The 14,535-nt window shown below is 36.7% G+C and overlaps 1 protein-coding gene across 1 annotated transcript in view; it reads right to left on the reverse strand.

The window, feature by feature from the left end:
• The window catches only part of LOC124798930 (cilia- and flagella-associated protein 91-like), a 291,175-nt gene that overhangs the window by 103,224 nt on the left and 173,416 nt on the right, over window positions 1–14,535 (reverse strand). Inside the window, exon 12 of the mRNA XM_047262463.1 lies at window positions 4,857–5,078. Coding sequence (XP_047118419.1) covers window positions 4,857–5,078 — 222 coding nt within the window. The remainder of the gene's footprint in view (window positions 1–4,856; window positions 5,079–14,535) is intronic.

The following is a 14,535-nucleotide window of genomic DNA, read 5'->3' on the forward strand; positions in this document are numbered from 1 at the left end:
GGTGTAATCACTGTAATCATGTGACCCTGTAACTTAGCAAGAATGAAAGGTATCCTGCACACCACAATAGAATGTCAAATGTGACACAGTGAGCCTTCCTCCCTAGATTAGATGGTGTGGTATACACAGATGGCAAACCTACTTGACATGCTTTACCTGCTTTATTATCTCAGATAGCATACATGTGAACTCTGATGCTGATAACTACAATACTCCTTACGAGATAAAGAAAATCAGTGTACATGTATGAAAAAGTTACAACTGAAATAGAGAGAATTATAAATAAAATGCAAAACAAAGTCTCTACTAGACTGGATGAAATTTCCTCCATTATCTTAAAAACATGCATTCATTCGTTCCTGTTCTGGTCCACTACTTCAACGAAAGTTTGAATATAGATGTATCTTCATCTGAATTAAATATAGAATAGTCCAGCCATTACACAAAAAAGGTAGTAACCACAAAGTAAAACACTACAGACCCACCAGCTTAATTCTGGCCCTAAGCAACATATTAGGAAAAATTTTTGCACTAAGATTAGAAAAATTTATTGCCAAGGAAAAAGTGTTATTAGAAACCCAACATGGTTTTAGGAAAGGCTACTCATCATCTGCTGTATGTGACCTAGTACATACAATATTTATGAAATTAGATAAGAAAGAAAGGGTGGTATATTTGTTCCTGGATGTATCAAGTGCATTTGGTGCAGTATGCTGTAAGCTGCTAGTTGATAAACTGGAAATTTATGGTACCAGAGGAATAGCTAAAAGTCTCTAACTGTCAAACCTACAAGACAGATACCAGATCATACAAGTCATACACAAAGTGGGAAACATTACTGAGAAAAAAATAAATTTATGCAATGAGGACAATGTCATTAGTATTTCATTTTGAGCAAATGAGTAATATTCGCTACATTTTAGCATTTTCATATCTCACATATGGAACTGAAGTATGGAGGTGTGCTGCTGTCAAGCATGTATGCTTAGGTATAATGCCTTTTGCAAAGGGATTTTCAAAAGCAAGAATCTACTAACACTGTCATCACTATATGCTTATAAAACAGTTCAACAAATTTTAAAATACAGGCAGCACAATAGTCTAAATAGAGATGTGCTCATTTACAATACTAGAAGGGACTATGATTATCACCTGGAAAGATATAATACATAAAGTACAGACAACAATCCCTTTAACATGCGATCACATTTTTTAACAAACTTCCAAAAACACTGAAAAGATCATGTGTAACTTGCTTTGAAATGGCCTTAAAGGAGTGTCTTACCAATAAATGTTTTTGTAGGATTAAGGATTTCTTTCAGAGGACAAGAATACTTTAAACTGTACAGATATTATTCATGTGTACCAGTAATCAAGCTATATATTTTTTATGTTTATTATTTGTAATTGTTGCTGCAAAGTGATGAGGGAAGTGTAAAATATGTCCATACTCCAAAACATATCTGTATATTTGTCTACTGAGAATAAATATATAAATAAAATAAGTAAATGAGAACACCTGTGTAAGATCTGTGGATTAATTTCTGTATGAGTCCCAAGAGAATACTAAATGTATTGACAGGATCATTCTTTAATCATTATCTCAACAAGAAATGTATGTAATTGCTAATGACTGTTTGGGGAGGAGGGGTAGGGGTCAGACTAATTTTTGTCGCTATGAAAATTTTCTTCATGTCTGAAATTGCTGTGTCTATGAAACACAATGCTCACTGAAGGAGAGTAATATCCATATGCTAAATAAAGTGGTTAAGAAAATGGTTCACACTCCTGCCCACTATGAAACTTCATGAAATCATTGCACAGAAATGTTTCCATTTCAACATTTTTGCTGACAGCAACTGAATACCACATAGGACAAGTCAACAGAGTCACTTACACAATATCTAGCAGTGAATCATTGTGGAAACTTGCAATAATAGATCATATGGTATGTTGGTATCAAGTCTTGTCCTTTTCAAAGTGACCCTTGCATACTGCTTTACTCTTGTACTGTGCTAAGTCTCAAAATTTCTACACCATTGCTTCCTAGCACTCATCAGTGGCAGTTCCACACACATATAAACAGACCAATATACTAAGTTTTAACACATACTATGTCTACTTATCTCATGCATTACATGCCGGAATGATTATTGAACATTTTAATGTTAAATCTTATGTTTGTATACAATGAAGTGACATGTTTCATACTATTAAGAGTTTTCTACTCTGCAGGAGATTTTGCCCATTAGAAAAGAGTAACAAGGGCATGATGGACTATCACTGTGATGATTTCTCTGTCTTTTTTCCTCTCTTCCATAATAATATATTGACACTAACACAGGATGGAAGTGGTCCATTAGCATCTTGTTGAATGTAAGTAATATAAAGCTCAGAAAAATCCAAGATTTGATTTGTAGATACTGATCCACAGAACAATGTTGTTGTGGCAGCAAAGTGGTAGATGTGATGCTGGCAGGAGCCAATGTTCTATCTGGTAGCCTTTGGGGCTCAAAGTATGATCTCTCATCTACCAGCTTCTATCTCAATGCTAAGGACGCTTTCCAAAGAGGCACATGATGCTCCCCTGAGAGAGAAGGAGTGTGATTCAAAATATATAATAGATCCAGAATGAGATTTTCACTCTGGAGCAGAGTGTGCACTGATATGAAACTTCCTGGCAGATTAAAACTGTGTGCTGGACCAAGATTCGAACTTGGGACTTTTGCCTTTCACAAGCAAGTGCTCTACCATCTGAGCTACCCAAGCATGACTCACAACATGCCTTCACAGCCCCAGTCCTGCCAGTACCTCGTCTCGTACCTTCCAAACTTCACAGAAGCTCTTCTGCGAACCTATGGTAGAGCACTTGCCCGCAAAAGGCAAAGGTCCTGAGTTTGAGTCTCGGTCCAGCACACAGTTTAATCTGCCAGGATGTTTTATATAATAGATAACGTCATACAAGACATAAAAACTTTAAAGAAAATGGATAGTATGAAACATGTTGAAATATTGTATTAAAAAATTTAGAAAATATGTTGAGTCAATGTTACTTTCTGGTAACTCTTGGGTTTCAGTATATGATCTATGAGGGTGATCCAAAAAGTAAGGTCTCCAAAGTGCTGTGGCCAAAGAGCTGGCTGTTGGCCTCACTGGTTCTTTCCATGCTCTCTCCACTCTCTACAGAAACCACCGCATACCTGCTGGAGCTTTCAGTCTTGGCTTGGCAGCCAATTTGTAATGGAGCTCCCATTAACCACTACCAAACAGGTGCAAAGTTTGTGCAGTTATTCGGTTTTTGAGTGCAAAGGCAGTAAACCAATCAACAATTGAGGGAAGTGTATGGAGAGTTATGTTCAGATGTCAAAGATGTCCACAAGCATTGTAGAGAGTTTGTAGGTGGTCGTACTGAAATTCATGACGAGGAAAGAAGTGGGAGACCACAAAGTCCTGAAGAGACAATTGCAGAGGTTAAACAATTTGCGCTTCAATATCAGTGGATCACTCTTGATGAGCTCTGCAATGTTGCTCCTGAGATTTCTCAGAGCACCATTCACCGGACTTTGACTGAAGTGTTGAAATTTTGGAAGGTGTGCGCAAGATAGGTCACAAGAATGCTGACAGAAGATCACAAACAGCCATGCATTGAAATTCCCTGCCAATTTCTTCAAAGTTATAAAGATGAAAATGACAACCTTTTGGATTCCATAGTCATGACTTTCCACTTCTCACCTGAGACCAAACAACAGTCATGTGAGTGGCAGCATTCTGGTTCACTAAAGCCATGAAAATTTAAAAGAACGCAGTCTGCCAGTAAATTCAGGGCTACTGTGTTTTTGGATTGAAAGGGGTATTTTTGGTCAACTTCATGGTTTCTGGGACAACAATAAATGACAACAGGTATTGTCAGACACTAAAAAAAAACTCAGATGGGTGATTCAGAACCAAAGAAGAGGATTGCTGAGCAAGCGCATAAGCCTTCTCCATGACAAAACTCACCTCCGCACCACCCATCAAACCGTGGATCTTCTGCAACAGTTTGGATGGAACATCATCACCCATCCATCCTATAGTCTGGATTGTGCCCAATGACTACCAAGGTGCTTCAGTGATGACAACAAGGTGAAAGATGAGGTCCAATGCTTCTTCAATAGCATGGCAGCAGGCTGGTATGACATAGGCATACAAAAACTGCTACAGCATTTACAAAAATTCATTGATTGAAATGGTGATTATGTGGAAAAATAGAAAAGTGTTCAAGCTTCAAAACTATGTACAATTTACAGTAAATAAAATTTCTGTTCTTTTTTTATTATTTATTGGAGACCTTACTTTTGGGATCACCTTCATATCAACTAACAGCTTCCCCCAATACTCTTGACTGTTAACTTCCAAAGGTATATCTAAAGCCTCCTCAGAGTGGTCCCAAAAAGATGAAAGATGACTTCCTACAGGATACAAAACTTAACCAGAAAATGGAAAGTATGAAACATTGTATCAGGGTGACTCTTTTATTTGACTGAAAACTCAAAAATATATCAAATTTTGTTTTAAGTTGATAATATTTCATTATTTATGTCACTTTATTTTGAAGAGCTCATCTTCACTTCCTAGATTCATAACTAGAATTATATTCTTTACAATTAAATATTAGTTGCATGCTTCAGTCAAGATAGTTCAAATAGATGAAATGCAAGGTGGCACAATCCCTGAGCTCACTATATAGAACACTAGAACATAACAAAAACAAAATGGTAATGTTCTAAGCTTGGTTTAAAGCCAGAGTAAATGAGTACTACATGTGATATTTCAGATTGGATAAATTCAACAAGACAAATAAGTGAATATGACTGAACCTGTTTAAAAACTTCATCATGTTCTCTACGCCTTCTTTCTTCAGCTTGTCGGCGTTCGGCTTCTACACATTCTCTTAAAGTTCTTTCACGTTCTGCAAGTAAAGCAAATGCATGTGCTCGACGCTCATCCTGCAGTCTTGTCATCTCTTTTAATAAGAAGTTTAGTATGCCACTCAAGGACAGTCCATCTAAGTAGTTACACATGGCCAGCCAGTTACTATCCTGAAAATAAATTTTGGGAATTATTATACAATTTTCACTTCAATGAAAATTTCTAACAAATGATTGTGATCTTTTTAATACATTTCATCTGAGAACTACAGAAAATGGGGTGCAACATTATTTACATCTATGTACATCTGGGTCTACATCTATATTCAGCAAACCATCTTATGGTGCATGATGAAGAGCACTCCAACCAGATAGTACTCCTAATAGATTACACAAAGCATCAGGCTCAAGAAAAGCCTTATCATGCTCTAAACAAAATTTCTGACTGAGGTATCTCCTGTTTTAACCATAATATGCTGTAGATCCCTTGAACAAAAACTGTACCTACGAGATGGAAGAAAGAACAGGTCACAACGAGGCTACAAAAAGGATAGCAGAATGATGCACAAAACTACTGTCTATACCCTTGGCATCCACTTGTTGTACAAAACCCAACTCATTACTTGTCACATGACAACTTAAAAGCTGTGAATCAAAGCAGAAATGATGCAGTACATCTTAACTTCTGAAAATCACTTAAGTCAATACCATGACAACACTTACAAAATACAATTATCTACATCTACATCGATGTGATTACTCTGCTATTCACAATAAAGTGCCTGGCAGAGGTATCAAGTGAGATTTCCGACTGGATTGAGGATTTCATGGCAGGAAGAACAAAGCATGTTCTCTTTGATGAGAGTCACTCACACACGTAGAAGTAACGTTAGGTGTGTAGAAGTAACGTTAGGTGTTTCCCAAGGACCCTTGACAATATTAATGGTACCCTCAGACTTTTACCAGATGATGGAATTAACTGTAATGAAGTACAGTCTGATAGAAGCTGCAGAAACATTCAGTTAGATGTTGATAATATTTCAAAGTGGTGGAAAGGACTGGAAACATGCTTTAAACGCTTAGACATGTAAAATTGCACACTTTACAAAACAAAATAAGTAAGTGTTGTATGGATACAATATCATCATAATGGGATGGATCAACTTACAAATAGTTGGATGTAAAAATTTGGAAAGATATGAAACGTAACAATCACAAAGATTCAGTTGCAGGTAAAGCAAATGATGCACTTCAACTCATTGGTAGGATACTGTGAAAATGCAATACATCTACAAATGAAATTGCTCAGAAAACACTTGCGTAACCTATCTTGTGTTATTGCCCAAGTGTAGCATCCACATCAAAGAGGACTAACAGGAGATCTTGACTGTATAAAAAGAAGAGAATTACTAATGGACACAGGTTTGTTTGACCTATGGGAGTCCATAACAGACATGCCGGGAGAGGGGAGGGGCGGACTGAGCTGGCAGATGCTTAAAAACAGATACAAACTATCACATGAAAGCCATGAAAGCTCACTTACAATGTTTCAAGAACCACCTTTATGTGAGGACTCTAGAAACATTTTACAACTTACTACATATCACTCCCACAGGCATTGCAAAGACAAGATTACGCTAAAAGCAGCCCACACAGAAACATTTAAGCAAACCATTCTTCCTGTGCTCCTTACATGATTGGAATGAGAAGAAGCCCAAATATCTGAAACAATGGAAAACACTTTATGCCATGAACTTTACAGTGTTTTGTTTACTGAATCCATGCTGATTCCTACAGGGGATGTTTCCAGTTTCCAGAAAGGTTATAGTAAACAGGCATAATTCACCATATCCCATACATTTTCAACTGGTGACAAGTCTCGTGATCTAGTGGGCCAGGGCAAAAGACTGGCACTAAGAAGGCACATGTTCACGCAACATATTTCACGCATCATATTTCACCAAACACAATCTGTTAAACAACCTACAACACGGATTTAGAAAAGGGAGATCTACTACAACAGCAGTAGCATCTTTTATACATGAAGTATTAAATAAGCTGGACAAAAGTGACAAGGTAATAGGCACATTCCTAGATATGAGTAAAGCCTTTGATACTGTGAATCATTCCATTCTTCTGTGTAAGCTAGAAGAGTATGGATTGAGAGGACTGGCCTTGAAACTACTTACCTCCTAATTGAAAGACAGGAATCAATGTGTAAAGCTAACTCATCAAAATAATGAGCAGCTCCTAACAACTTCAGGACACTTCAATGTGGTGTGCCTCAAGGAAGCATACTAGGGCCTTTTCTGTTCCTTGTATATGTAAATAACTTATTTGAACCCCAAAATTGCATGGTTGTAAGCTATGCCAATGACATATCCTTCATCAACTGTGGCAGTGATATGCAGTCTGCAGCTAACAGTACCGAGATCAGTTTCTGTCCGCATACCTTACAGCAAACAAGCTTCTTGTAAATAAAGACAAAACAGTAATAATGAAGTTCATCCCCACTTATAATGCTGCCATAACTGATACTGTATTTACACCCCCATTGGGTCTTGCATATGCAAATTCACATAAATTTTTGGGCATCGTTGTTGATTAACACTTATCATGGAAAGAACATGTAGATAATATTTGCAAGAAAATAAGTAGAAACGTGTATCTACTGAAACGGGTCTCAGCCTTCTTGGACCATGATACTTTAAGGCAAATATATTTTGGGTTGATTCATCCACACCTTCAGTATGGTATTGCGATAGGGGGTGGGATATCAGCAGTTCATATAGACAGACTTTTTAGATTACAAAAAAAGGCAGTAAGAATGGTAGCCAAGGTAAAGAAGAGAGAGCCTTGTACAGACATCTTTAGAAAATGTAAAATTCTTACGGTGTACTCCATGTATATACTGCAGACAGTCATGTTTGTGAAACAAAATCCTGAATTTAATATGAGAAACAGTAATGTACACAACTATGATACATGGGGAAGGGAAAATTTTCATAGAATTGTGACCAATAAAAAGGCAACAGACCACAGCCCACACAGAATGGGAGAAATTTCTACAATGCACTTCCCTGTGAACTCAAGAAAGTAAATCTAAATGTGCTAAAGAGTAGACTGAAGCAATTATTAAGAGAGAAGTGTTGTTCTCTATAGAGGACTTTAAGTTGTAGTGCCATCTTGGAAAACAGTGTATATAGACAATATCTCCGATCTATCAGTGGTATGAAAGAATGTAATTATACGATGTATTATGTGTACTGTAATATTATAAATACAAGCTAAATTGTGTTACACTATAGAGGAATCTACTTGTAGTGCCCTTTTGAAAAATAATGTGTACAGACACGTGTCTGATCCATATGTTGTTATGAAAGAATAAATATTTGATCCATATGTTGTTATGAAAGAATGTAAATATTTTACTGTATATGTGTAATGTAATCTAAATTTTCCTGACAATGTCCGAAAATTTTTTGTTATATGGACAGAAAATAAATAAATAAATAAACATCATGTGGTTGTGCATTGTCTTGCTGAAAAATTGGATCTGGTGTGTTGTGCAGAAAGGGTATTGCTATGGGTCGAAGAATGTCATTTTCATAGCTCACACTGGTCACAGTGCCCTGGACATGCACCAGCTATGATTTTTGGTTGTAGCCAATAGCACACCACACAATAAAGCCTTGAGTTGGTGCTGTATATGTTGTGCAGATGGAGTTACTGTGCTGCCACTCCTCCTCTTCGTGGCAAACCAAAATGCAGCCATCATATTCAAACACACACATCCTGAATTTGCCAAGAAACACTGCCTGATGCCATTCTTATCCCCAGTAATGTTGTTCCATTAACCATTGGCATCTAGCTTGTTTCTACACACTTGCAAAAGGCAGGCAAAGAAGGACTGTCACCCCTGATAGTGTATGATGTACCACTGTTGTGCCAGAGCCGAGGAGGACACAGATCTGTCCTGCAACACCATTTGGATGATGTGTCGATCTTCTTGGGCAGGTGGTCTGGGTGGTGCAACTTGACTCATCTTGTTGTGTTCTACAGCCTTCTGTGAAACATTCTGCACACACCTGTTGCACTGCTTTGTCCCACATGAGCAGCAGATTCCTGAATGGGTGCATCACATTTTCTCATGCCAATAATGCACTCTCTTTCAAACTTACTGATTTGACAGTATTGTGTATATGTCTGCGAAGCATCCTGCACATCTACTCAAATCACACTGTTCCTTTACCTTCAGTTTATAGCAACAATGAGAGCTGCAGGCACATTTTACTGGTAGGTGGTGTTGTGCAATGATATTGATGTTGACCTCAAATCTGCAGGCCAACGTGGTTCAAATGCTAATCATTTCTGCAGAACATACTGATGTACATGTCATGTGAACATGAACGTCCTATCTCTAGTTGTTCAAGGTGTTCTGTTTTTTCTGAACATGAGTGTATGTGTTACACAATACCACAACAAACTGATGTCACCCCTACAGACCTGTTGTTATGCACTTCAGTCTGGTGATCTTCTGGGACACAGGAACAATCTGTAACTATTTCAAATAACTTGAAATGATTTGTTGGTCTGGTGACCTACAGTAAACTTGTCCAGAGGAGAGCACTTCTTTCACATCTGTATATAAAAGAAAACTATAAAATTATTAGACACTATTGCTCATCAGTAGTTATGTTTAGCAGGTGGAACATAAAAGTATATGACTCAATCCTAGCTTCTAGAACTATTAGTTCCTTCTTTAGGGAGGGGAGAGGCAAATGTTGGGGCAGGTTAAGGCTGAGCAGTTCGCTCTGATCCCAGGAAAATGTGACCACCAGCTCTCTCACCTTTAATCCTGGGGTCTGATTGAATTTCTCATCTTTTTTATTCTTTCCCAACCTTTTCCTATCTCCTAAACCATAAACTAAGAACTACACAATCTGTAAAGAATTTTACAGCTCTTTCATCTGGTCCTGCTGCCTTTCCTCTGCTGTGTGATTTTAGTTGACTTTCTAATCCAGGTACACACATCTTAATATTTGAGTCTGGCGAAAGCAGCCAGAGACAGCAGTCAGGTGTGGGTGAAGTGTGCCTGCTTGTGTGTGTGTTTTCCCTTTTTCTGAAGAAGGCTTTGACCAAAAGCTTAGTACGTAACAGTCTTTTTGTTGTGTCTGTCTTCAACTCAATCTGTCATCTTCAATGGCATGTAGCAGTTTATCCTGTGCAACTGTTGATATTCCAACTTGGAGTTCCCATTGTTTGATATCTTAATATTTATCATCATGGTGCTCATGCAATGATGAAAGAAGGAACTATATTTCAGTCTTCCAATGTGAAACCGTGTCAGAAGAGTAAATTCAGTATTTTTCCATCCTCTGTGTTATCACGTGCCAGTATGATCACTGAGCTACTGTTTAGATGATTCTAAACTATTTATTGCATGTATGTAAGTCAAAACCTATGTAACATTTTTCATCAGACTGGGAGGCAAAATTTTATTTTAAATTCACTGAAAGTTTCTTGAATACCCCTCCTTTGTTCGTTCTGACTTCAACACCTTTTGTCTATGGAAAAGGCTTTGACTTTATTTAAGTCTTTAATGAAGCTCTCTTTCCTTTCACAGAAACTTTCTAACAAGGCTATTGTACCATGATGGGTCTGTCCTATTCCTCACTATCCTTTTCAGGACATATATATGAAGTATAGCATAATGCACTTTTGAATTTTATCCATTGGTATTCTACATCTTCTTTCCCAAAGACAAAAGCTTAATGTCGCCTACTAAAATAAATTGCAACCAGTTTCCTATAACACTTCTTGCAAAGCAGACATATTTTTCTATATTCCTTAACATTCCTTTTAACATCCATAGTCAATGATACTTTAACTGCATATAGTTATTGATTCCTTCATCAGATGCAGATCTAGGGGTTAATTCTGGAAGGTGGCAGGGGGTAGGAGGTGGGGAGTAAGGGGCAGTTTGTTAACTGCCCCATCCACTCCAATCTAAACACAAATTTTGAAGAGCAACAGATTTTAAAAATTAGAATATTATTGTATGATTATTATTATTAATGTTCTAAAACATATGTTTACATCAGCATTTTGTACATTGCTTCAGCATAAATTTCAAGAACTACATCATCTGAAGGGCATTTGTCCAGAAATTAGAGTAGTACTTAAATCATGCAATAGTTTTTAGAACTATTATAGTAACAAACTTTCACAACTCTGAAAACTTCGTAACTTATGTGGTGCAATCACTACTGTCAGTATTTCACTTAGTCCTAAGAAAGTGAACACAGGTCTGCAGACTACAATTATGTAAGCATATAAATGGGGCAAGTGCTGTATCTGTCTCTTATTTTTAACCTACATTTGGAAAAGTTAGCCTTCCTGCAATTTTTCTTAGTGGAGCATTGTTCTATCTGCCTTCTCTCAACTTCCTGTCATTTTTCCAATTCCACTTGTAGAGTAAAGAATCATATCAGATTTGTTGTTGGCAGCAGACATGGTCAGCCTGTGAATGGGTATCTTTTCCTAGCTTCAGTGTTTTCTGCATCCAGTCAGTCCACAAACCAGTTCATGTGGGCTAATCCTTGGAAACACAACTGAAATTTAATCTGTTTTAAACAAAGCTTATACATTTTTTAAAATTTCTTGGCAGTTTTGAGACTCTTAGTTCCCGTGATACCCAAAATATCCCAACAATATTCGTGGCATGAGTCAGCTGATATGCCAACATCATCAGTGACTTATGTGATGGTTATTAAGTGATCATTCATAAAAATTTCCATATTTAGCCTAAAACAGGTTCTCTGGCCCAATTTTGTATAAAAACACATGTAACCTTTCTCGGAGATGACAACACACTAAATATTCAATATGGATAACATTGTACAGACATTTTTTACACATGTTTATCAACAAAACACTGTCAAAATGGCTTGAATCAGAATAACACAATACACAAAATTATAAAATTCCTCTTCATATTTTAATACAACAAGTACTCTGATATCTAAGCAGCTGTTTATTGTGTGTAGTGCTTGCCTGACCTGGCGACTTTACCATTCTCAAGCCAAAAACAGAAGTTGAGAAATCTGCAACTGAGATCAATGCAGAATCATCAGAATCTTTAATTTCTCTTTTCAGTTTGCAAGCAGAGTATCACATTTGTATGATGCATTTATATGTTATGAAATATCCCAACAATATTCAGGGCATGAATCAGCTGATATGCCAACATCATCAGTGACGATTAACAATTGTAAAAAAAATTAAGTTTTAAATAGATTTTTTAATTAAAAAGATCTCAAACAGGCAAAAAAAGGTTGCTATATAGACACATGTCAAGAAAATTTACACATATTTTACTGACTATAATATGCACCTTAATTTTTGAGCAAATTTATTTTAAAAAATAACATTACTACCATTTTTATTATGAGACTGCAAAGTCAGACTGAAGAAAGAGATGCTTAGTTTATAAAACTGAAGTTATCTTTAAAATTCCTGAAAACAATCATCTGAAATTTCTTCTTTTTCTTCTTCTTGCTCTTTGCCATCACTGTTGTTCTCTTCATGTATAAGAAGGTTTTCACTGCCATCAAGAGCATTACTTATGCTGCACTTCTTGAAAGATTTAACAATAACGTCTTCTGTCACTCTAGATTATGACTATTTTATCCCCTGACTCAATTGTTTGATTGTTGGTCATTCTCTCGCTTCTTTCAGTATGAATTAAAGCTGGGTTTCATCCATCATCCATTTGTTCCATTCCTCTCTCATATACACTTCAGATGGTTTATTTATCGAGACATCAAGAGGCTGCAATTGCAAAGTAAGCCCTTCCAGAGTAACAGAAAGCTCTGTATTTCCCTGTCTCAATTTCTTTTTCAGAAAATTTTTCAAATGACTACTAAACTGATCTAGCACAAGAAGAGAACTCTTTCCCAGTAAAGCACCTTTCCTTCTCTTCCACACACTGTTGATCCATAATTTCATACCAGTCTCGTCCATCCAACCCTTGTCATGTTTGTGAACAATAACACCTGGTGGTATTTCAGAAGGTTTTGGCATTGTTTTGCACTTGAAAATGATAATTGGATTAAGTTTAGCACTGTCAGCACAGCATGAAAAGACAACCGTGTATTGGGTCATTCCATGTCAAGTGTCCCAGTTTAGATGATGATCCCAGATCGACCGTCTTCAATTTTGATGAAATTTGTACAGGATGTACCTGAGGGTCTTACATGAACTTATGCAAACTTTCAGGCTCCTTGTAACTTGGTTGAGGTGCTAGAGACATTTTCGTGAAGACCGTTTTTACAAAGACCGAAAAGTCGTGAAGAAATTTGGCATTCCACTGTTCCTAATGTACAAGAGCTAGACTCTTGCTTCTGGGTATACTGGTACAACTTTGAGTGCTCTACACACAAATGTTGCAAGTCGAGTTCAGAAAGCAATGCATCTGGCATAACCTCAATTCAAAGTGGGCAACAAATCATATCGCGAGAAATTTGCCCCATATTTAACGAGGCAAGTAGTGGAGAAAGTGCGCTATGGACCTGGTCTTTTGCCAACCTACTGTCTTTCTGGATGTTTAGTATATCACAAATTTTGGCCTGGCTTGTGTTTAATTACTGTGCTACCATCCTGTAAATTTGCTAAAAAACATGAATGTATCAAAATATATTCGTGTTCAAAGTCATGTATTTCAAAATGGACACCTACCACATTACATTCATTACCACGATTCAACAGAGCACATTTCATTGTGTTAGAAAAACTTATTTTCATTTTGGTGTCTCTTTGGGTAAGGTGCAAAAATGTTGCCTAAAATTTGGAATTTTGTTGATTATGTCTTCATTATTTAAATATTCATTTTGCTATTTATTCAGTGATTTTAAACCTGTTTGTGACAGGTTCATTGTTAAATTTAACCATTTAACTGTGCTAGAGACTGCTACATATATTTTGGGAAGCTGAATGCTTATTAATTTTATTTCTTTTCGTTATTTAGGACTTGACAATTTGATTTTAGTGTCTGAAGCATATCAAGTTGTTGTTAAAATGGAAGAACAAGATCAAGTTGATGTATGCAGTTTTGGAAATACTTATTCCCCATGCCATTTAACAACATACAGTGCCTTAAAAAGACTGAAAGCTGTAAAGCAACTTTCCTTAGAAGAACAAGAATTACTTACTAGGCGGAGTGAACTATACTCTACTGAAAATACTCAACTATGCTTCCTTCATGAAGCTTTACCCTAAAAAGATTTGAATCTTTGCAAAGATCATGCTGCAACCCATTTGGCAAGAGAAACCACACTGCATGAAAAAGCTTGCACTGAATCAACATAGAAACAACTGACCTACTAAAAGGATAACCATGTCTGATATTAAACCAGGCCAAAAAACATGCCCTTCCTGTAGAAAAGAATTTGATACATTGAAATATTCACAAATGAACGTAAGATATCAGTCAGATGAAGATGATGAGACTAATGTTGATCACAATTTGAATACAAGGTTAACATCTGTTGGAATATCACCATTAAAATTGCAATGAATTGGTGCAAGGGATACAAAAGGATATGCAAAGCACAAAGTACATGAAGTT

Source organism: Schistocerca piceifrons, chromosome 5 (genome assembly GCF_021461385.2).
Source record: "Schistocerca piceifrons isolate TAMUIC-IGC-003096 chromosome 5, iqSchPice1.1, whole genome shotgun sequence".
NCBI classification, from domain to species: domain Eukaryota; kingdom Metazoa; phylum Arthropoda; class Insecta; order Orthoptera; family Acrididae; genus Schistocerca; species Schistocerca piceifrons.